Raw genomic sequence first — 22,848 nt, forward strand, 5'->3', positions numbered from 1 at the left:
TACTAGGTCTCTCCGTTCCCAGAATTTCAAGCTCTTTCCCAACTTGGGCTTTGCATACATGACCTCCCTGGAGTATTTTTCCTTGAGCTTTTTATACAGCTGGCCCCTTTTCATTATTCAGGTCTCATTTTCCAAGTCATAAACCTATCTAAAGTAAGGTACCTTCCACAGGATAGCTGATTATTCTCTATCGCAGAACCTTGAATTTATTATAATTACTATTTTATTTACTTGTTTTAATGTCTCTCTCCCTCCCCACTAGACTGAAAGCCTCCTGAGGGCAGAGAATGTATTTCTTTTGTTACTTCCGCCACTGTATCTCTAGTACCTGGTATAGTGCTGGATGGAAAGAAAGTGTTCAATAAATAAAAGTATAGATGAATGCATGGATGATGAACTCCAAGTCTAGCTCCCCGGAGCAAAAATCTTTATATCCAATTGTCAATCCTAACAGCTCTAACTGGATGTCCTATAGACACCTTATATTCAATAGGCCCACAAAACAGAACTTACTCACTTTTACCCCAAATGTAGTCTTTTTCCTGTATTTCACCATCGTATCCCACTATCCAATCAGCGAACTGAGGACCCAGTTATGTAAATTCTACCTCCTTACCATGTCTCCTATCTGCCTTTGACTTCCCATCTCCACTGTCACTGACTTCCTGGGGCCCTCATCTCCTATCTAGCCTATTGCAACAAGTCCTCTTACTGCCTTTAGTATCACCCAATCCATCTTCAACAGTACTTTTTAAAGAGATTTTTCCCTGCCTGCATAATTTGCTCTTAATACAAATCTGTTACTACCTTACTCCCTGATGCCTAAAAGATGATGTCTACCTCCTAAGATGAGAACACAGTCATCAGGTCCCCATTTCCCTCTTCAGTCTCATCTCTTGCTGAGTCGAGTCCATACTAAACCGTTGCTCCATGGCTATACAGAAACTTTTGCTGAATTAGAGCATTTCCTCTCCTCCTGCCCACCCTCAGTTAGCTGAATAAACTTCGTCTAGCCTAATGGCATCTGTGGATGTGCACGTGTGTGTGTTCCCCACTAATGGACAGTAAGCCCTTGGACTGCATCCCTGACAGTGTCTAACACTAGTAAGTACCTACTCAGTAACTGTTCTGTGAATTATTTCTCAATCTCTTTCCCTTAATTTCTTGTAACATGCTTGTATTGAACTCAGTCTTCCACATGTTTCTTTATTCACAAACTGTATTAAAGAATGGCAATTAAAAAACAACCTTTAAGCCCACCTAATTTCTACAGCAATTAAATGCAGTAAGCTGCCATACACATAATGACAAAAAAGGTTTGCACGCTCAGCTATCCCAAATCAAAAAAGTGACAAAAAAGTTTTGCATGCTTAACTATCCCAAATTAATTAATTTGTCTTGGAGTGACACGTGCCAGAGTGGAAGCCTAGCCTGTGCCTTTCCATAATTTTAACTCCACCTTGGTTCATGATGCTTTTTAACTATGTTTAAAAGATATAAAAAACAGACCAGAAATAAATCCTTGCCATCTGTTTCAGTGATACTTATTTCTAAAAGCCTAGCCTGAGGTTTTTTTTTTGAGATCAAGTAAGTGGCCTGAAAACTTGGAGCCCATGGGTACAATTAGCACTGAGAGTTAAGAGTCATCCATTTGAACCCATATTGAGTGCCTATCACTTGCAAGATACCATATAAGACCTTGGGGTTATAGAACTTGGTCTCTGCATCCAAAGTGCTTATCCATGAGTGCACTGCCCGCTTACATGTGCTCAGCATGACAGTACTTTAAAAAGCAGCAAAATAGAAGAAAACCTGGCAGAGCTGGTAATCTGAAAGTGACACTCTTCAAGGGAGCCTATTGAAAAAGACAAGGAAGGACAAGGAATAAAAGCACTTTCTGATTCTTGGGATTCTTGGTCAGGCCTTCTGTGTGTTTTGTGGTTCTGTATTTGTATTTACACAGGCAGTACTTATCGGCTTCATTATCTGAGGTTTGTAGATGCCACCACAATGATCCTCGTGGCCCCTTCCTTCTTGCCATGAGTGAGTCTAAAAGCGGCAGTGAAGTTTTTTTCCCTACCTTACTGATGAAAGATCGCAGTGAGGCAAATACATGTTTCAGTGACACTTCGGATTGTCCATTTTTAAGAAAAGCAAGATGAATATCGAATACTTTTTTCATTAGTGGGTTGTGGCCATCATTATTTAAAAGTTGGCTCTACAAAATATTTAAAAAAAAAACCAAAACACATTTTGCAGAAACAGTCTATGTCGCTCCTCTCCCCCAAGAATGAGAGAACTGACTTTATCAGTACCTGTTTCTCAAGCCACTGCTTGATAGTTTCAAAAAAACTAGAATTTTAATATAATTTCAAAACATTTATGCCATCTTTCAACTTGGAAATCTCAAAATGCTACATAAACTATATTGACATTTAATTCTATCATTTTAAACAGATGAAAACACATTATTTTTCCAATGTAACAGCAAACCCAGAAGTAGCATGGGAAGAGTACTATTAACCTAACCATACTGCTTCTCAATTAAGAAACTGGCAAATTATAAATAGATACAAGGCAATCAGCTGTTGTATTCCTCTGAGGAAGACTAAATAATGTAAGCATTAAGGAAAATATCAATTCTAGTTTTAAGTCTACTATATAATTTACTTTTAAAAGTATGTTTAGTAGAAAATGTGTTTAGCCACTGGTGACAAATTAAACTCTCTGTGAGTAGAGATAATACCAGGTATCACAATTGAACAGACTTTGTAAACTGTTTAAATGCTCCTTGCAAGACATTAAAAAAGAACAAAAAATTGTAGAAAAGTATCTACTGGTTTATGAACCTTCTTAGGTTAACTTCTCTAGCTTTACTCTCTAATCCTTCAAGAAACTAATCAGCAGGTTAACAACTTGGTGAAAACAACAGTAGAAAACCAAAATAATATACAAAGTTGTGACAGATCTAAGGGGAACGTGAACAGCCCGAATTCCTGAATAGTATGAGATTCTCTGGCTCCTTCCTTCGTCTACTTCCAAGCGTGGTGTAGTGGATAGATGCACGGACTCTTGAGACAGCTGGCCTAGATCTGAATCCAGACTCTGCTACTGACCAGCTATGTGATATTAACTTCCCTGTGAACCTCAGGTCCCTCATTTTTAAATGGGAATAATATCGATATCATAAAGCTATTATGAGGATTAAGAGTAGGCCGGTACTCGTATTTTTAAGTTTATTGGGGTATGATTCACACACTATAAAATTTACCTACTCCAAGTATATGACTCAATTATGTTTAGTAAATTTCCAGAGTTGTACAACCATTATGACCCACTTTTTGAGCATTCCCATCAACTCAAAAAGAGTGGTGCCCGTCTGCAATCTCTCCTCTTTCCCAGCTCCAGCCCCATGTCTTGCCAATGGGTTTCAGCCCTGGGCAAGTTCGCTATGGAGTCAGTGTGACCAAAGAAAATGACAGCAAAATGTTCCTGGGGTGAAAGGGTTATACCCAACTTTATTTCCAGGTGGCAGGCAGTCACTAAAATCCCATTCACTCAGAGCGAGTCTGCATGCAGCAAGCCGGTCTCTGCCTCTGGGCCCCTCTGTCCACACTGCTGTCCTACACAGCTGTTCTCTGGGCCTCTCTGCACAGTCGTCCCGCACAGCCGTCCTCTGGGCCTCTCTGCACAGCCGTCCCGCACAGCCATCCTCTGGGCCTCTGTCCTTGGCACTGCCACCACTCGAGCCTCTGCTCCGCTCTCCTGCAGCCTTGCAGCCCTGCCACTGTGGGGCGCCCAGAGCACCGGGCGGGGCTCTTTACACAGAGTCAACAGCTGTCTATTGCCCACAGGTGTGCAGTGAGAGAGTCAACCAGGGCCAGGTGAGAATCCTGGCAACAGGAACTTTCATTTTATCCACACCCCACAATAAAATAATGAGTTAATATTTGTAAAGCACTTAGGATAATGCCTGCCATCTACAAAGATGTATGTTTGTTAAATAAACAAGAAGCATCTGAATAGGAGAAAGGAATACAATGCAAGCCTTGAGATCAAATATTTTTATTTACTGGCACAATGAAAAATGAACTGGGGCTGCATTTTAATCACAACAAGCTTAATACTTCATGAAGGGATTCTGCACCTATTTTTTACTAGTATCCAATTCTGTCTTCCTTCATAAGCCTTTCTGAAAAGCACAGGCCAGGTTTCCATAGTAAATCAGGCAGGTCGAAGCAATTAACTGCACTACTTAGAGGAGGGGAAAGAAAACAAATTACCTGTATGACTCCGGTGGAAGCAAGCCCAATTGCTCGCTTTTGATTTCTCCCACCAACGTTAACTCACACTACAGTTATACGGTTCTTAGTTTTCAAAGTACTCTCACATCCGTTATCTTTCTACTTCATCAACAACCCTGCAAGACCACTGCTTTACCTTTCTTCTTTCTTCAATCCTAGCGATGATGATTTGTACCGAGAGGCAAACATCTGAAAAATGAAACCACAAAGCGCCCGACTAGGGAAGCCAGCTGGCCTGCCTGGACACCGTCTAGCCTGACAAGACATGGGTATTCAGGCAAATTGATTAAATCATAACTTGGATTAAACACTTTGGGTATTTTAATAGAAGTATTGTGCATAAGATGAGAGTTCCTGTGGCCAGATTTCTCACCTGGCCGTGGTTGACTAGCTCACTGCACACCTGTGGGCAACACATGGCTGTTGACCCTATAAAAAGAGCTCTGCCCAGTGCTCTGGGAGCGCCACGGTGGCAAGGCTGCAAGGCTGCAGGAGAGCAGAGGCTGGAGTGGTGGCAACGCCAAGGACAGAGGCCCAGAGGACGGCTGTGCGGGACGACTGTGCAGAGAGGTCCGGTGGACGGCTGTATGGGACAACTGTACAGAGAGGCCCAGAGGATGGCTGTGCGGACAGAGAGGCCCAGAGGCAGAGACCAGCTTGCTGCATGCAGACTGGCTCTGAATGAACGGGATTTTAGTGACTGACCTGCCACCTGGAAGTAAAGTTGGGTATAACCCTTTCACCCCAAGACCGTTCTGCTGTCATTTTCTTTGGTCACACTGAATCCACAGCGAACTTGCCCGGGGCCGAAACCCATTGGCAAGACAAGTGTGAAAGAAAAACCTTTAAAACATGAAAATAAAACCACAGAGTTTAACAGACGGAAGAGAGCTTAAGGGCTAACTAGTCCACTCCCCTTACTTTATGGATCAGTCTCGGTGAGTTCCCAAGCTCACACAGTGGCCAGACCAGCTATGCCATCCAAGTTCCTGACAGCTCATTCGGGGCTTGTCACTCTGCTGCCTCTGACTAGTTGATTTTTGTGTAACGATTTCTTTAAAATGCTACCAACTGAATTTTAACTCTTCATGTTTACCTTGAAGCACTGGGTGAAAAACGATATGGTATCTAGCACTGTTAGGGAAACTTCAGTAGCAGTATTGCCTTCAAGAAGGGCCTGATGGAAAATGTCTGCTTCGGTTGTTGCAGAACCTAGGATAAAATTTAATTAATTAAAACTGCCTGACACAGAGGTTCACAAACAGTTTTAAATGATCCCCTCTCCCCACAGAATCAGAGAGAGACAAGCAAGAAGAAAGGAGGCTCTCAAAACCTGCAGACCTACTGAGTTTCACTGTCTTTCCGCCTTAATCAAACACAGTCCTGGTTAATCCATTCCACTCATTTTTATTTTGGCTCCGTATCAATAGCTCTGCAACACATAATAAAGCGCCCACTTCTTTGGAGACAAGATTTCAGTGATGAATGACAGTGATGTAACTTGGAAATAACACGGGAGGCACTTTGGGCTGGGCTGATTATCATGTGTGCAAAACAGAAACTCAGATATATTACATACAGAGGCACCCTATGGCCGGATGTTTTCAATTATGCCAGTAATTTGAAACTTGTTTCTAAATCCAAAGGGAAATGAAGCATGTAGGCCAATGGAAGGAATCAGGTTCCCTAGATTTTCACAAGTGACAAGCACAAAGTTGAATGCTGTAAGACTTGCATTTTTTTTAAAGGTCTTAGTAGGCTGTTAGCTCAGGGTCCATCTGCTCAAGACATTTGTTTTTATTATTAGCCCTTATCACAGAGCTAGTCTTGCTGGTTTCCTTTTCTGCAACCTCCAGAGGTCTATACTTAAATCAACGTTTTCTCACTCTTTGGCTTTTTACTAGTATTTGCTTTTCAGAGCACAGCTTCCATTTATATAACCCTCCAGCTTCCCCAGCTGGGCAAGATTTCTCTCCTTGTCCTATTCGTCTTGTCAATACTTCAACCTGTATAAAATATACCTTTGTCAAAATAGTATTTACAGTCCTTTCATTTCTGCAGTCAGCTTAGCATGGTAATCCCTTAAAGTCATCGAAAAAGCAAATATTATATATATATACTAGCAGATGTCATATATACTACATTATGTTGAGATGCCATTATTGGCATTAAAGTTTAACAGGAGGAATGAAGGACAGTCAGTGTAAAACAGTATGAGGAGAGCAACAATTAAGTGGGAAAAGGTTTAATACTGCACTAAGGAGAAAAACCACCATTACCTAAAATTGCTTAAACAAATCCATGCATATTTTATTTGACATTCATACGATGAAAACATTATTTATGAACACTTTAGAGATATGCAAATATATCTACATATGGGAAATCATTTCCAACCATACTGGGGAGCTAAGCTGGGACTTCTCCAACGCTAAATAGCATTACATGTCTGTTTTAAATGGGTACCCTACACACAGTTTTACTTACTGTGATTAAGTGTAAATGAGCTTTCCAGGCTACTAAGATGCTGAAGCCGGGCCTGCATTACTCCTGATCGGTTTCGAAGAGCCGGCATGGTTTGCGATTTTCGGTCTACTCCAAAGTGTCTTGACAGCCAGGCATCCTGCACCCTAAAACAAATTTTAAAGTTAGGAAACAGAGCACTCTAATAATGCACCTTAATGTTAGGTTTGTTTAAACTAATAAATGATTTAGGTTTCCACATACTGTATTATGCTTAATTGCTTTGCTTTAATAAGGGGTCCCTGGAAATTGTATGAAGTTTTAATGTATGCAGAAATAGCTTTAGCTACAGGAATATAAAGGATTTAGGAAGAGTTTCTCACTTCCCTCCTTTTCCTCAAAAACACTAGAGTAAAGTGGCCCATGCTCTAGTAAGATTCAGTCTTTTCTGAGGAGGTGAGGAACAGCAAGAGTCAGAAAAACACAGTGAGCAATGATCCTCAGAGCTGAAATGAGGCAGGGAGAAATCCTGGAGTTAGATGTTCAAGAATGAATGTGTCCTACTACGCTGATGAACAGTGACTGTGAAGGGCTATGTGGGGGGGACTTGGTGAAGGGGGCAGCCTAGTAAACATAATGTCTTTCATGTTACTGTAGATTAATGATACCAAAATTTAAAAAAAATGAATGCGAATCTAATCTGGACTTGAGTTAAGCTTGGATCACAAGTTTCTACTCTGTAAACGTATTTATGGCTAGGTTTTGCAAATTTGTTTTCCTTTAATTTTAGGGTTCCATTAAAAAATTACAAGTGGGTCATACAGGAACTAGGGAACAAAAAGAGTTTAACCATCCTTTAATAAACACAGTGGGAGAGTAAGCAGAATCTTAGACGTTAAGGCTCCTGGTGATAGTTTTCATGGGGAAAGACAATGGAAAATCATCACCTGAGTTACCTATTGTTAGTTCCAAAGACTCACCAATAAGCCCTGTCCAACTACCTTGTTAGGTTTTGGAAGTGCCATAAAACTTAACTTTAAAAAAAGGACTCTATTTGAGTTCCTTTACTAACTAAACTCTACCCCTAGAATAGATAATCTTATTGAAATAAGTAATCTTTTTCTTAAGGTTCCTCAAACCGTAAGTATTAAGTATTTATTTCCCAGACCACAGCAACAAGAAGAAATAGGTAATATATGATTCGTGTCCCAATTGTTGTTGGGGATTTCTATTAACCCTAGTCAAGGAGGTGAATATTGATAGGTTGTAAATAAAACCACAGACCTTACAGCTGTCCTCACATCACAATTTCCTGCCTTCCCCCGGATCTAGCCCTTTCTCACATCCTTCAGAAAAGACAACCACCTGCTCTAGGGCTAGAACAGAAACTCTGCATATCCATCTAACCATTACCCTTTGGAAAACTAAAATCAGTTCACAGGAGTTTAAACTTTGACTTGAGATATGTTCAATAAATTGTTATCTTCTTGTTAACTCAACTTTAATGATTGAGGGTTTACACAGCAGAGTTAAGACTGCCCTCTGTTGGAAGAGAAGGAAAAGAGTGGAAATTGCAACGTGATGGGAATTACCTTGCTATGTTTCTTTTCCCCGTGTATCTAAAATGAAACAGACATACTCTAGAAAGAAAAATAATAACATGTTAGTAAGATATTACCATGCTCTGCATTCTAACAAGTAATATTTGAAACTCGTGTTACAAAGACTGGCCTATTTAAATCCTGCTGCAATAATATATGTTTTGGTATACAGAAAGAAATGCATACATAAACAACATACCATGTCTATGTTGACTGGTTACAGTTACATTAACACCAAAACGCCCTACATCTTCATATACAATTCTAATCACATAAAAAGAAACTTGTCAATGCAAACCATCTTTTGGGCTCCATAATGTATCATAGCAAAGATCTCTACCTTAGTCATTCATACCAAAAAAGGTTCTTAAACCCTAAAAACTGGGGCAGTTGCTGTATGTTTTAAATGGCAGTAAAATACTTTCTATTACTGAAAATCTCAAACACATACATAAGCAGGGAGGACAGCGTACAAACTCCCACACTCCCAGCACCCACCAGCCCCAACAATTACCAACTTTTGGCCACTCTTGAGAGCAGGGGACCCGTTCAGGACAGGTTAAACCTCTATCCAGAACAGGAGGTCCCCTACTCTCCCCCCCTCCAGTCTCCCTATCTTCTGTATTTCTTTTGTATTTTTTAAAAGCAAATCCCCAACATTATATATACATCTACACATTCACTAATAAATATTTCAGTATAGTTCATTTTTTCTAAAAATCTAACTGCAAAATTCTGAAAGAACTAGTATCTATGCATTGATTATCTTCTGTGTTCTGACAGACATACAATATCATATGGGTGTGCTATTTACTTAAAAATTTCTTACATTTCATTTTAACTTTTCTTTTAGCTTTCAATAATGATGTAAAAATGACGCAGCAAACATTACGGGACAACCTCACACCTCCACTGAGGAAAAAAGACTACGTTTTCCCTGAGTGCTTGGAATGGAGGTACATTCTATGTACATGCATTTCTGAAGTGGGTAAAATTACTCAGCTCTACAGAAGAGTACAAGTTCCAATCATTTAAGCTACTCCATTAAGCCAGCCTCTGCTCCAAACGAGTGATTTAGGACAGCTGATGCCACTCCCTGTTTTCCAGATCACTTCTGGTTTCATAGAAAGACTCCTGCTGGGCTGTAAAGATGGCCTGTTATTAGCTAGTTTCTATAATATCACAAGTATTCCATCTCCATGTTTTCTTTTTCTGCTATCGATGTGTGAAGAACCTATATGCCCACCTTCCAGTTATGTTATTAGTAATAAGCTGTTGAAAACGGAAAAAAGGTAATTTACTATGTATAAAAACTAAGCTCCCCCAAATAATGGGAAAAGTTTTGAAAATAAGTTCATGTCACTTACTCTAGTAGTATGAGAATGTTTATGAGCTCCTGAGGAGACACTTTATTCCAGTAAGTTAAGAGAGTATCTGAAAATAGAATAAATAAAGTGTTAGATCTAGAGATCATCGGACCAAGTTATCAGTGAACCCCAAAGTACCAATAACCTAGCTTCACCAACCATCAACACATCGTCAGTTCTGACTCATCGAGATCTTCTCCTATCTCACTGCCCAATACACACCCGGTGTTCTTTTGCATTGATTCCAAATATATAATTTACTCTGTAATTATCTCAACTTCAACAATTATTTTTACTTTGTAAATGTTTTTTAGAATGGCTTATTCTAATCTATCATCCTGAAGACAGAAAGGAAATAGACCTGGGGTTTTTAATGAACTTTAATGCAAACGTACATGTTTATGGGCATTTTTCCAAAGAGAGAGTTAAGTACCTTTGCCTGCCATTCAAACGGCTCTGTGAATCAAGATGTTCGAGAGATTTAGACTTTAGAAGAAAAGACAGGTAGTGGTTCTTTTTCTCTTTGCCTTTGAACTACCAATTCCGAAATCGTGGCAATAAATACACACACACACACACACACACACACACACACACACACACACACACACACACACACACACACACACACGGAGTTAAAAACAAAACAACAGGCCTCAAAAATGGAGCTGCTGATGCTAAGCCCCATGTCACCAAACCAAGACTTAGTTTCTGCTCTCTCAGAAATGGAATCTTAAACTAATCAATCAGAAATAAACTGATCAGCACTAGCACTAATCTTGATAGAGCCCTGCCATCCCCTAAAGGAAAGTAACTTTGCAATAACCAACTGCTCTTCACTGCCTAATATAAACTTCCCTGTTCCCACTCACTTTTGCCTATAAAAGTCTTTCACTTTGTACAGCGCTCCTTGGGGCTCCTTTCTACTCTGCTAGACTGGATACTGCTTTATTCAAATGGATTCTCATTCAAATAAAATGTTTTAACATGCCTCAGTGTATCTTTTAACAACATACCCACACACAGAACTATTTCAGATATAAAAATCCATCCGTGGAACTGATCCCATATACTCTTTTCACCTGTATCTTTATTTCCAACATGCCCACTTACTGAGATTTTTTTAAAAAAGAAAGAAAATATTGCCACCACTTCAATTTCCATTCCTTTTTAATGCTAGTTGTAGAACTAATGGTGTCAGCAGGCCCTTCCCTAAATGGAAGACTCTTGCGGGTATCACAAAAGTAGGCAAATGTCAGCATTGCCAACCCAGTTCAAGCCTCTGCAAGACAGGGAAGTTAGACTAGGCAATGTTGACTCTATGCGGGGGTGGGGGATGGGGGTGGGGATTTTGACTTTACTTCCAGTTGTTTCTAAGACCCTGAGTATTGATAGGTTTCACTGATTATGCAATACTGATCAAGAAAAGTGCTAAAATAGAATCAAACTAGATTTGTTTAAAAACAAAGTGAGTGAGGACTTCAGGTGCATCCACCGGTTCCTCCCACTGCCCCCGCGATACCTTTCCGCTTGGAGAAGCCCGAGGTCTCCCAGAAGTCACTGGGTTTCCTGTCTCTCCTCAAGCACACCGGCAGGCGCCAGCTTCCTTCAAGTGCCGGCTTTCCCCACCAAGAAAAGCCTGGTGCCTCCTGTTCACCAAAACCTGCAGAACCTTCAGGCGATCCCTGAGCACCTGAGCACCCTGCCCGACCCTGGGACCTGAGGCAGCTTCATAGAAGGTCTGTAAAAGGGGTGAAGGTTTCTTCCCTGCCGCGGCTCCGCTCTATAGTCAGGGGCTCCTCCGCCATTTTTCTGGGCGGTACGTTCGCAAGCCACGCGGTCTCAACTGTTCCAAATCCCATATCCGTTGAGACACAATGGAGGCAAGGGACAGGGGTGGAGACGACAGTAGAGATGTGAAGAAACCTCCACAAAGAGGTGAAATGCAAGTAACGGTATGTGACGTGACATCTAACAATTTCGAAGAAACCTGGCGGAAATTAAAAGAGGTCCATGACAAAAATCTACACCGTTTGCACACAAAATTAACCAGTTTGATGAAAGAGCAAGCGACAAAAGCAAGGGCACGCTACAAAGCCAAAATCAAAAGACTGACTGTACAACAGCAAGTTTTCAAAGAAATCATTCGTGACTTACGAGATCGGTTAAATGCAAAAAAATGTAACTTCTGTACAATGAATGAAACACAGAGGAATACACTGCAGCAAGAATTTCATAATATCCAAGAAAAAAATACTGGGCTGATTGCTAAGCTGACTGCAAAAAGGGATAAATTAAAAGAAGAAAATGAAAGACTTCATGAAAAACTAAAACTGTATCAGCCACACCTTCATGCTTCGTTTTCTGACAGCGATGATGACTCCGATTCTGATACTCAAATCGCTGTACCGGTTAGAGCGCTTTCCTCAGGCCAGACGCTTACATCTGGAACTCAGGGGCACCTGCCTGTCAAACTGGTACAGCAACCAAATACTGAAAAGGTGGTGTCCGGAGGAAAAATGGAAGTGCAACACAGTTCAAACTCTCCAATTCCTTTTGATAGTTGGGACCTCTTTGGGGTGCCAGAGACGCCCTTTGAAACGACATCCTCTAATACCAGGAAGCCTGCCTCAGGAGGCAGTGCCAACCAGCAGTCAACCAGAGATTCTCCTTCAACATTTACACTTCGTCCTCAAAGGGAGTATGGGCTTCAAGGGGTCTCCCACTTGCCAAAGGTCAAGCTCAGCCAGTCTGAAAGGAAACAGATCTCCACACAAGGTGAAATACAGACTGACTTCTCTTGGAGCCTTTCCAGTATTTCTAGTGGAAGCCTAGAGCTCTTATCAGAAGAAAACCCAACTATTCTAGTATCGGAAACTTCAGAGGAAGATACACGTGGTTCTGATAGAAGGACACGTCCTCCTTCACAAGAGGCAAAGCCCTCTTTAACTGCATTTCCTTTTGACTCTACTTTGAAATCTAGTGGGAAAAGATCAACGATTGGTGACAGTCAACACAACATTGGGCTTTCGGTGAGAGATGGCAGTTACCAGAAACCTTCCAGTGAACAATCAGCTCTGAGGGAGAAGACTGATGAATCTGCAGGTGCACAGTGTGATGCTGATAAACCTCAAGGGGATACCCAAACTTTCAACGTGAGGTATTCATTAAAGAGAAAAGCCAAGTCACAGTCACAGAGGTAAAAGTAACTTTCCCTCACCTCTTTTCTTCTACAAGAGGACAGTCTTCCTATCAGTTTGGACTGTGTAACTGATCATCTTTGACTCTTATTCTATTTCTCAGGATATAACAGGCAATACGACATAAAAAAGCCTGGCAAATGACTAAGACTTTGAAACAGTGAATTACTGCCAGTTAAAACAACTACAAACAGAAGGAAATTCATTCTTCAGAATCCATCCATTTCCATATGAAAGTATAAAGTCTGCCATCGTTGTTGAAAATAAGTTCCTACTGTTGATAAACCAATAAAGAAGAAAACCAAGAAAAGACCTGAAGGTTGTGGACTTTTGTAAGAGTTCACCATTTAAATGCCTACAGAGTGACTAAAATATTTACTGCACAAGACAGCTGTACAATATATCCATTGAGAAGGATCCAGAAGCAGATGCTTTTTCACAATAAAGTGGCTGTTGTAACTTTACACTTATCATACAACATGCCTTCATATATACAAGAAAGAGACTGTATACAAGTTACGAAAAATGTGCTTCTAAAAATCAAAAAGCAAGAATAGAAGAAAGAAAAACCTAATGAACAAACATCAAATATTTAGCAAGCAAGATTGACATTTACAAGAGGAGGAGGAAGTTTGAAATTCTCAAGAAACGAAGTTCTGGTTTTACCCATGACATCAAACAAAGCAGCCAGAGACTTCTCACAGCGTGCAGAGTTTTCGTATACAAGTGTGTGCGTGTGTGTGCACGTGTGTGTGTTAGAGTGGAGAACTAGTCAGTGATGCATCTCCCATTTTTTTCCTTTTCTCTCTCCCTCCCCCATCCTCCTTTCTCTGGGCTGTGGTGGTATTCACTATTTTTTTGTTTTCCTTTTTTTTCCCCCATGTGCCTCTTGGGTCTTTTCTTTTTTTTTTTAACTTATTGAGTGAACTTATGTACCATGAAACTCACCCATTTTATTAAGAGTGCACAATACAACAGTTTATAGTACAAAGAGTTGTAATGCCATCACTACAGTCTTAGAATATTTTCATCACCCTTAAAAGAAACCATACATATTAGCAGTCCCTTCCATCCACATTTCCCCACTTTCACCTTGTAGGGTGACAAAAACAGTCAGCTGTGGCTGTAGTTGCTAACTAATCCATCATCTCCTGGAGTTAAATTCCACTAGGGGTAGAAAATCATCTCCCTTTAACTGATTTCCTTCCTAAAACCTGGAGGGCCATCACATAGTCTCAATATAATTTTTTACTTTTACTCTTAAGTCATACATTCTTAGAACTTAAAGATTCTATTTATTTTTGTGTTGTACTAATAAGCTTTAGAATTTAGTATTCATATCTAGCTATTTATTTGTCTTAATGCTTAACAGCTAATCAGTTAACTTATTTTATGATTTTATGTCCTGCATTACTACAAGAGATTTAAAGCAAGTAATATTTACCCAAAAAAAAAACAAAAAAAAAAAACAGAAAAATAGAAAATAAGATATAATGATTACAATGGTTGGAACCCAGGTGCTTTTATGTTCTTCATTTCTGCCTACATTTTTTTTTTTTTTTAGTAAAAATACAGGATAAGTAAGAAAAGGGAGGAAAAAAGGGAAAGGGGAGAGAGAAAAAGGGAAAAGGGAGGGACAAGAAGGAAAAGGGAGGGAACTGTGGAAATAAGTGGTATTTAGGAGTAAGATAGCCAGCCTTTCAGTAATAACAGTGGCATTCTTAACCCTCAGAGAATGCTTATTGCCCTTTTCTTTGCTTCTGTTTTTCCAAATCCTGGGTCAAATAAAAGCTAAAGTATTACGTATGACTTTTGGTTATTATTTCTTTCTGTTTACATTGGTCATTTAATGCATTATATGCTCTGCATGAAAAAAATGTTTACTACTCCTAAAATGATTGCCTCATTTTAGAAATTTTTAACAACTAATAAAGTTTCAAAGAATCAAACCCGTATGATCAAAACAAATCCATTTGAAGTTAAAATACAGGAACATTTGAAGGTCAGTCTTCAAAGACCTGCCTCTAGTGTGCATGTGTTCTGCATAGAGATGATGGCCGAGTATGTTAAACGAACCTCTGAACCTATGAGGGTGGAAGTCTAATAGACTCCATGCTTAATATGCTAGTAACTCACCTTCAGAAATCATCTTTACTATATACAGATAGCACATCAAGAGGCTTCTAATTTCATATTGATCCAATCGGTTATACTGGGATATACTACTCCTTGTAGAACTCTGTCGGGTCTGTAATAGAAAGACAGGACTTCCGTCAAACAATATTGGCACTGTAGTTTCCCATAGCCTTTGTCTCAGTAACTATTTTTTCATTAGTGCTGTGTGTGTCCATCAGTGTAGTAAGATGCTATAGGGTCATCACCTGTCTTCTCCCGACCTACCTCTATTATGAGTGCTAATTATAGTGCCCCTTAATCCCCTTCTCCCTCCCTCCCCACCCACTTTCCCCCCTACCCCCCACCCCTTCCCTTTGGTAACCACAAGTCCTGTCTTGGAGTCTGTGAGTCTGCTGCTATTTTGTTCCTTCAGTTTTTGCTTTGTTGTTATGCTCCACAAATGAGTGAAATCATTTGGTATTTGTCTTTCTCCACCTGGCTTATTTCACTGAGCATAATACCCTCTAGCTCCATCCATGTTCTTGCAAATGGGAGGATCTGTTTTCTTCTTATGGAGAGCCTCTTACTTATATAAAAAGAAAGACTGCTGTAGCCTACCACATCACTAGGGTTATCCTGTGTTTTGGGGTTCTTACGTTTTCACCCGTGCTGCCCTGATCTGGAAATCCTGTCATTCCTTCGGGGACAAGGGAACCTCTTGAATCTTCCCTCTTAATTCCATGTCCGTTTTGAAAAGACACGTAAACTGGAAAAAAGCCAAGTCCTTGTTAGCAGTGGGTCAAAATATTTAGTCAAAGATATTTTTACCAGTAAGTGTTAGGTTAATTTAAGTAAAGATATATTAGAGAATAGAATAGATCTTGGTCATCTAAAATGAGAAATATCAAAACACCACATGAAACCAACTAAAGGGCGAGCAATTTTTTACCTCTTGAAACCCTTTTTCTATGTGTGAAACTACAAGAAATGCCCTGGAAGTAATAAATTAAAGCCATGCAATTGGAGAGAGAATTTTGTAGAGAAGGAAACTTGGGCCCCAAAAAGGGAAGTGTTTTGTCCAAGACTGAAGACACGTGAGAGGCCAGGAAACCAGCGTTCTTCTTGTTATCCTCTATTTTCTCAGTATACTAACCCACAGTTTAAACTTTAGACAAGTGAAACCTAAGCAAAGAAATGTGGCTGTAAGTGTGAGTCAGAATTTAAACTATGGAAGAGATCATGCTGTGTATAATTTTTATTGTGAAATATTTCAGAAATACAGGGTACATTTCTGAACAGCCATGCAACACATAATCTTTATAGGACTTAATTACCAGTGTCTTTGTCAGCGCTCAGACTCCCTCTATTTGTAGGTGAAGTGAAGCCACATGCAAACTCATCCCTGGATGCCTATAACACAATGCAATACCTCTGTCATTTCAACAGATCCCATAAGCTAGGGTAAGAAATCGCAATTAACAGAACGAGATGGTACCCTAATATTTGAGAAAGCTCACTGTGAAAGTCAATCAGCTATCAGTATTGGTATTCAGGTGATATCACCTTAACAAGCAGATACTACCATACTCTCGTAACTATGACCCCAGGCCAAGTGATGTAAGTCTAGATGGCTGGTAAAAGCTGCCACTGGTACAGAGTGAACAGGATTCAGTTCCCCTCCTTGGAGCCAGGGGCAATACTAGAAGGAGGGGTATGGCTAGAAGCCCACTGCAAAAAAAAAAGACAAGTTAAGTACTTCCAAATATCACTGCCCAATGTTGTGGAGTAAGCATAAGCATGAGTTACTGTATTTGTGAAGAAAGACCAGCCTTTACACCTAGGTAAAGGGTGCAGATTCCACATTTGGCTGATTTCCATAATTGGAAGCTACAGGTAATGCAGCTATCACGGAAGCTTAAAAGCAGCTTTCTCAGGAACCCAGGGCAGGCTTGACAAATCAACTGGACATCTGATAGGGAAAATTGCCAAACGGAGCTGGAAAGGACACAGTTTAACCTACCACCCCACAACATAACATGACTACTGAAAGTGCAAAGGTGACATTAAGCCATAGACAACATGGAGTGAGGGTGGGACAGGAGCGAACACTCCTACTGGGAAGACTTCACGGTGTACAATTTTGAGCATATTTTAATAGGGTGACTGGTAAAAGGAAGGGAGCATATCCAGAAAAGTGTAACCAAGAGTCTAAAGGGTTTGGAATGACACATCAAGTGGAGATATCTGGCCTGCAGAAAGCTTAGAAGGCACATTTGGGTGGAGTGATCATGTGGCGGTGGGAATAGATGTGGTGTTCTACATATCTCTAGAAGGCAAAACTAGGATAAGTGGATGGAAAACCTGTTAGGTCTAATGTGAGAAGGAAAGTTTTAATTGTTAAAATGGCAAAAGGTTTTGCCAAATGGGAGACTGATCACCTCCAAAGTTCCTTTCAACTCCAATATTCTAAGGTCGGGGGGTGGGGGGGTGGGGGAAGCACAGATCAATTGTAATGAGCTAAGAGCAACTCTCCAAGAAGTGCCGAAAGGAGGCTGTCAAGGGAAGGCAGAAGCAAAGGAATACAGTTTAATCCCTGGTGCCTAACACTTTGTTAGTGCAGAATCGTTTGTTGACTTTTCAAGCTGAATAAATATCTGAAGCCATGTAACAGTGGCAAATTTTCAAAACAAAACTTTGGGTAGAAGGGATTCCTGGTGTTTCCTTGGACCTCATTGCTCTGTGCGGTCCCTGTACTAGAAGCAGCCAAAAGCTTGTTAGAAACGCATAATCTCAAGCTCCACCCCAGGCCTACTGAATTAGAATCTGTTTTAATAAATTCTCCAGGTGATTCACATAAATGCACATCAAAGTTTGATAAGTGCTGCTCTTGGAAAAAGTGAAAGTGTAAATTTGGAGTAGGAAATGAACTATTAAGATTGAGACCATACAGCCACTTGACCCCAATTCCAAACAGAGTTGAGAAAACAGGGTAAAACACCAATAGAAACACATTACTACTTACAGAATTAGGCATGGCTGCACAAGAATACAAGGTATCTCGACCTGCCAAGCGCTGTATATTTTCCAAAAGCAGTCCAACAAATGGGAGGTACAATTGTGCAATTTTGGCTTGCTGGTTCTGAAAAATGATCATCAAAAGCTTAAAAGGTCTATAACTTATATATTTTACAAATAAAGTTGGGTCCATCTATCACTTTAAAGATTCAAAGTCAGTGATTATCCACAGCAAAGTAGTGAAGCGTGTGTCTATTTGCACTTACAGTCTCAAAACTACCACAGAGCTTTCATGGTATTTGGATTATTTATACATGATACAGGGTCAAATCCCATCCCTCAAACATAACCACATCAAGTAAAAGGCAAAAGTCTATTTTTAATAGCAGTTGACCTATAAAGCAGATAGTGTTAGTCCTACTCCTTAACTCCAGTGAGTTTCGTTAGCACTTACTCACTGCTTCCCCACCCCCACCCCCGTGCATGCATGGATGACAGATGGTCGATATACATTAGCTGAAGGAATGAATAAATGGAAGAAGCAAAAAAATGATGAGTTGCTATAGTCATTCAAGAAACACTTTGTTTTGATTAAGGCACTTAAGAGAATGTGATCTTCACCCCCTACATCAAATGTAAGACTTGGCAGATCAGTGTATTTGTGAATAAAGCTGGCCACTGGTCTTAATGCACTACCTCTTACACAAATTTACTTATTGCTTTACTCAGCTATGGACATTCCTTATCAGATAGGTACATACACTGAAGGCAGCAAAAACGGTGGCTGTGATGGCACAAGAGTTGCCCTCCATGTTTCAGGACTCTGGAAGGTCTGTCTGGAGACTTAGATTACCTAAGGCCCCCAGGGCACAGTGGTCAATCTATAGAATACAGAAGATCAAAAGTATCTCCTTGTTGCTTTAGTTTGCATTTGCTCTTGATGTTGAACAATTCTTCCATCTGTTAATTGGCCATTTGTACTTTTTTGTGAATTTCAGGAGCCCTTAACAGACTTACTTTTAGCATTATCACCCTGCCAGTAATAGTCTCTTTTGCTAGGAGATGCTGGTTCAGTAGATCTGAGCTGGGTCCTCGGAGTCTGTACCAGATGATGCTAATGTGCACAGAGGTTTGAGAACGACTGATCTAGTCCAACTTCCTGCCCAAGGCAAGAGTGGCCCTTACCTGCATCCCTGACAAATGGTTTGTTTTGTTTTGTTTGTTTTCTGCTCATTTTTTTTTTTTCGGTATCATCAATCTACAATTACATGAGGAACATTATGTTTACTAGGCTCCCACCTTCACCAAGTCCCCCGCCACAAACCCCATTACAGTCACTGTCCGTCAGCGCAAATGGTTTGTTTTTAAACTACTTAAGCTCTCCAGCCTTTTCACAGGTTCTGTTAGGAAAGCTGGTCAGCTGCTTTCCACCCTGTAGTTCTTCCTGCTAGGTGTAGCTCTGCCCTTTGGAACTACAAAGAGTAAGTCTTTCGCTTTTACGTGGCAACCTTTCAGATCTGGAGGCAGTTACCATGAATTGTCTTAATTCACTCTTCACAAGGCTAAAGAGTAGCCCTTATTACTTTCCTGTATTGTTCCCATGGCTGTTTCAGGATTTGTCACCACATGATTGCTCTTTATGATGTTCTCTAGTTTTGTAGTGTCCCACTTAATATTTGAGAGGCAGTACAGTCTAGTGGTTAAGGGCACCAATTTTAGATTTCAGACCCACATGAATTCCAGCTCTCCCATTACTAGTTCCTTGATGGTGACCAAGTCAAATCATGGTTTTCTCTTTGGTAAAATGGGGATAATATACAAATGACATTAATTCATGTGATGTATTTAATACAGTATTTATATACATATATATATATATATATATATAAATGACATATAGTGAGTTTCACTGCTATTATTAGTGTTATTGTTTCTAGATGGGAGTCCATTTTAGTGCCAATAGTGAGTGATCACTAGGGAATGAGGTACTATAGGTGACACACAGGAACACAGGAAGACATACAGTCAGTGCAAAAGAAAAGTTTTACCTCAAAAAAGACAGAAAACAACCTAAGAGCCTATTAAAACAAGACAGGTTAGATAAAATAAGGTACATCCATATGATGGGACACTAAGCAGATTTTTTTTTTATAATGTGGTAACATCTAATTTCAGGATGTATTATGAAATGAAAAAAGAAGCCTGCATAAGGGTTTCTATTTTATATATATATATATATATTACATATAGGGTTATGCATGCCTGAAACAGAAGTCTATACAAACTGGTAACGGCTGCTTCTGGAGAGTGAATTGGGCCATGGAGGTTAAGGAACGGGAAAAGAGGCATTTTGATACACTTTTTTCCCCCCAGTGGGTATATGGATTACTTTTTGGAAAAAAATTACAAAGGTAAAAAAGATCTGCCAACAACCCAAGAAGAAACTGCAATTCTCTTAAGTGTCAACGTCATTTGCCAGGGGTACAGGAACTAACAGAGACCCCAGGACAGATGTTAGAACGTACATACTCTTGTTCTGAGTAGGAAAGATGTCTCATGGTAATTATAACAAGTTAGGAGATCTACCAAAGCAGTTTACAAGTAGCTCATAATAGGGACTGGTGACCTCTCCACCATTTCATTTAGAAGAGGGGCTGAGGATTAGGGGTGGGGTTGGGGGTGGGGAATCTAGTCTCAAAGCAGCCTTTCCACAGGAAGCATTTTTTTCTTGACTGCTTATTTCTTTGGGGTCACTTTTGGAAACCAGTGGACATTATGGGGCCTTTAAGCTCCCCCCTTTACCATCCCCTTGGCATCATCATTAATGATAAACGTGTTACTTGAATGTATCTGACAGATGACCTGTTGCTCAGGCCACCTGTGAGCTCTTTGAACCAGACAGAGAAAGGAACTGAAGCTTTGGTTAATCAGGCCTACTTTGGTAGCAAAATTCTATCGGAGAGACTCCTATACTCATTTAATACCTGTGTGAAGCTTTTGAACAAAGATGAAAGGGCTTGAGAAGTCACTGAAAGAATAACAAGCTTGGTATTGCAATCTTTCCCGTAGTCTAAAACCTCAAACACTGAAACAGACATAATGTGTAACTTATTTACATATTAATAGCTGCATGCATGAGTGTATGTGTACATACACTGCTCTCAGAATTTTAAAAAGTAAGTAACATCCAAACATGTGATGTAAAAGGATTCAACTTCTAGGTAAGACACTAGTGAACTCCCATTTTCCTCCACTTCATTTGAAAAGGTAGGGGGTAAAATGTACAACTTTGCGCTTCAGGGAGGGGAAGTTCATTTTGTACTTTTCCCATGAATCCTCTGAAATCACGGCTAAAGATACTTCTTCCACATGGCACAGGACCCTTTTCCTACTAGTAGGCATTAGCAGCAGTTAGCCAGAACCCAGCAGTAACGGGCATTTTTAAAGGCTTGATGAAGCTTGGTTGGATGGGTTAACTTTGAGGACTTCTTTTCATCTAGATATATTATACCAGCTACCGTGTGTTAATATCCACATCACAAAAGAGAAAATGACATGTAACAGAGCACAGTACACTGTGTGGGAATAACAGACAAAGGCATTGCAAACTCAAGTTAAGTCATGAGCAACTTCTTAAAGTTAAGAGTTTAAATTTACTTTTGGAGAGAATCCCATGAAGAAAACTAGCAAAATTTGTACATAAAAAAAAATCTTTGTAATTAAAGAAATATGACTGAATGTAGCTGGCAGGCATTTTCTGTTTAGTAAGGACAAATTGGGAAAACGACGGAAAAGGAATAAAATCCATCTCCAACACATCTTTCCAAAGTGAGTACAGTAATAAGTGTGGTTTTATTTGTATCTGAATGTAAAAACAGAGGGACAAATCATTAACTATCAATCAACAGGTTACCTTCAGCTATTTGTAGCAGGTAAGTACACTAGGCTATTCTAAATCCATACACTTTGCAGTCTACTTTTTAAGCGCCCAGGGTTTAATGTTAGTAAGATCTGAGCATGTATGTTGAAGGTGCGGCATATAGCAACCACAGCTATGGCCGCACACAGAGACCGTGTGTATGTAAGGTTTAGAGCCACGCCCACATTTCCTCAGTGAGAAAGACTCTGTATAACGTATTTTATGTATATGAAATGCTTAACATGTCTTATTATTAATCACCTAATAATCAACAATATATTTGTTTAGGGATGTACATTTAAGCACACATATTAAGGTATGTATTTAAAAGAATACACATGGCTACAACCACAATGTTTTTAAAAATCATAATTCGTTTATGTAACAAACCATGAAGCAGTTATATTGTTCTTTAAACATGATTGGAGGAACCAGTGTTTTCTTCTTCAATAGTTAACTGAACAGTATTTTTAAAACCTAATTTGCAAAACTAAGTTCATCAATGCTCACATTATGTTCTTTACTGAAAACTTTTGTCTTTAAGGTAGAATCTTAGCAGAAATTTACTGTGATATTGATGATTACGTGGACATTCTTACCTTGTGCTGATATCTAGTATCAAATGCATGCTTTATCAACAGATTCTTTATGACAGAGATAGCTGTATATCTGATCTCGTAATTGTCTTGAAGAGCAATGGAGGTTTCCCTCAGAAGTAGACCAACCAAGAAGTGGTGTTTGCAATACTCATCTGATAAACTGTACTCAAGATTTGAATCTGCAGTACAATGAAATTTAAAGCCCGTTTATAAAAGTATTAAAAAATTACAGTAGCATTAAAATACTATATTATTTAGCAATATG

General features: G+C 39.7%; 1 protein-coding gene across 1 annotated transcript in view; it reads right to left on the bottom strand.

Moving 5' to 3' along the window:
- The window catches only part of DOCK11 (dedicator of cytokinesis 11), a 168,240-nt gene that overhangs the window by 39,820 nt on the left and 105,572 nt on the right, over positions 1 to 22,848 (bottom strand). Inside the window, 10 exon segments of the mRNA XM_073227341.1 lie at positions 2,081 to 2,218; positions 5,401 to 5,516; positions 6,792 to 6,934; positions 8,360 to 8,407; positions 9,736 to 9,802; positions 15,072 to 15,183; positions 15,707 to 15,816; positions 16,385 to 16,460; positions 18,073 to 18,189; positions 22,584 to 22,762. Of these exon segments, the coding sequence (XP_073083442.1) occupies positions 2,081 to 2,218; positions 5,401 to 5,516; positions 6,792 to 6,934; positions 8,360 to 8,407; positions 9,736 to 9,802; positions 15,072 to 15,183; positions 15,707 to 15,816; positions 16,385 to 16,460; positions 18,073 to 18,189; positions 22,584 to 22,762 (1,106 nt within the window).

This window comes from Manis javanica, chromosome X, assembly GCF_040802235.1.
Source record: "Manis javanica isolate MJ-LG chromosome X, MJ_LKY, whole genome shotgun sequence".
In the NCBI taxonomy this organism is placed as follows: Eukaryota; Metazoa; Chordata; class Mammalia; order Pholidota; family Manidae; genus Manis; species Manis javanica.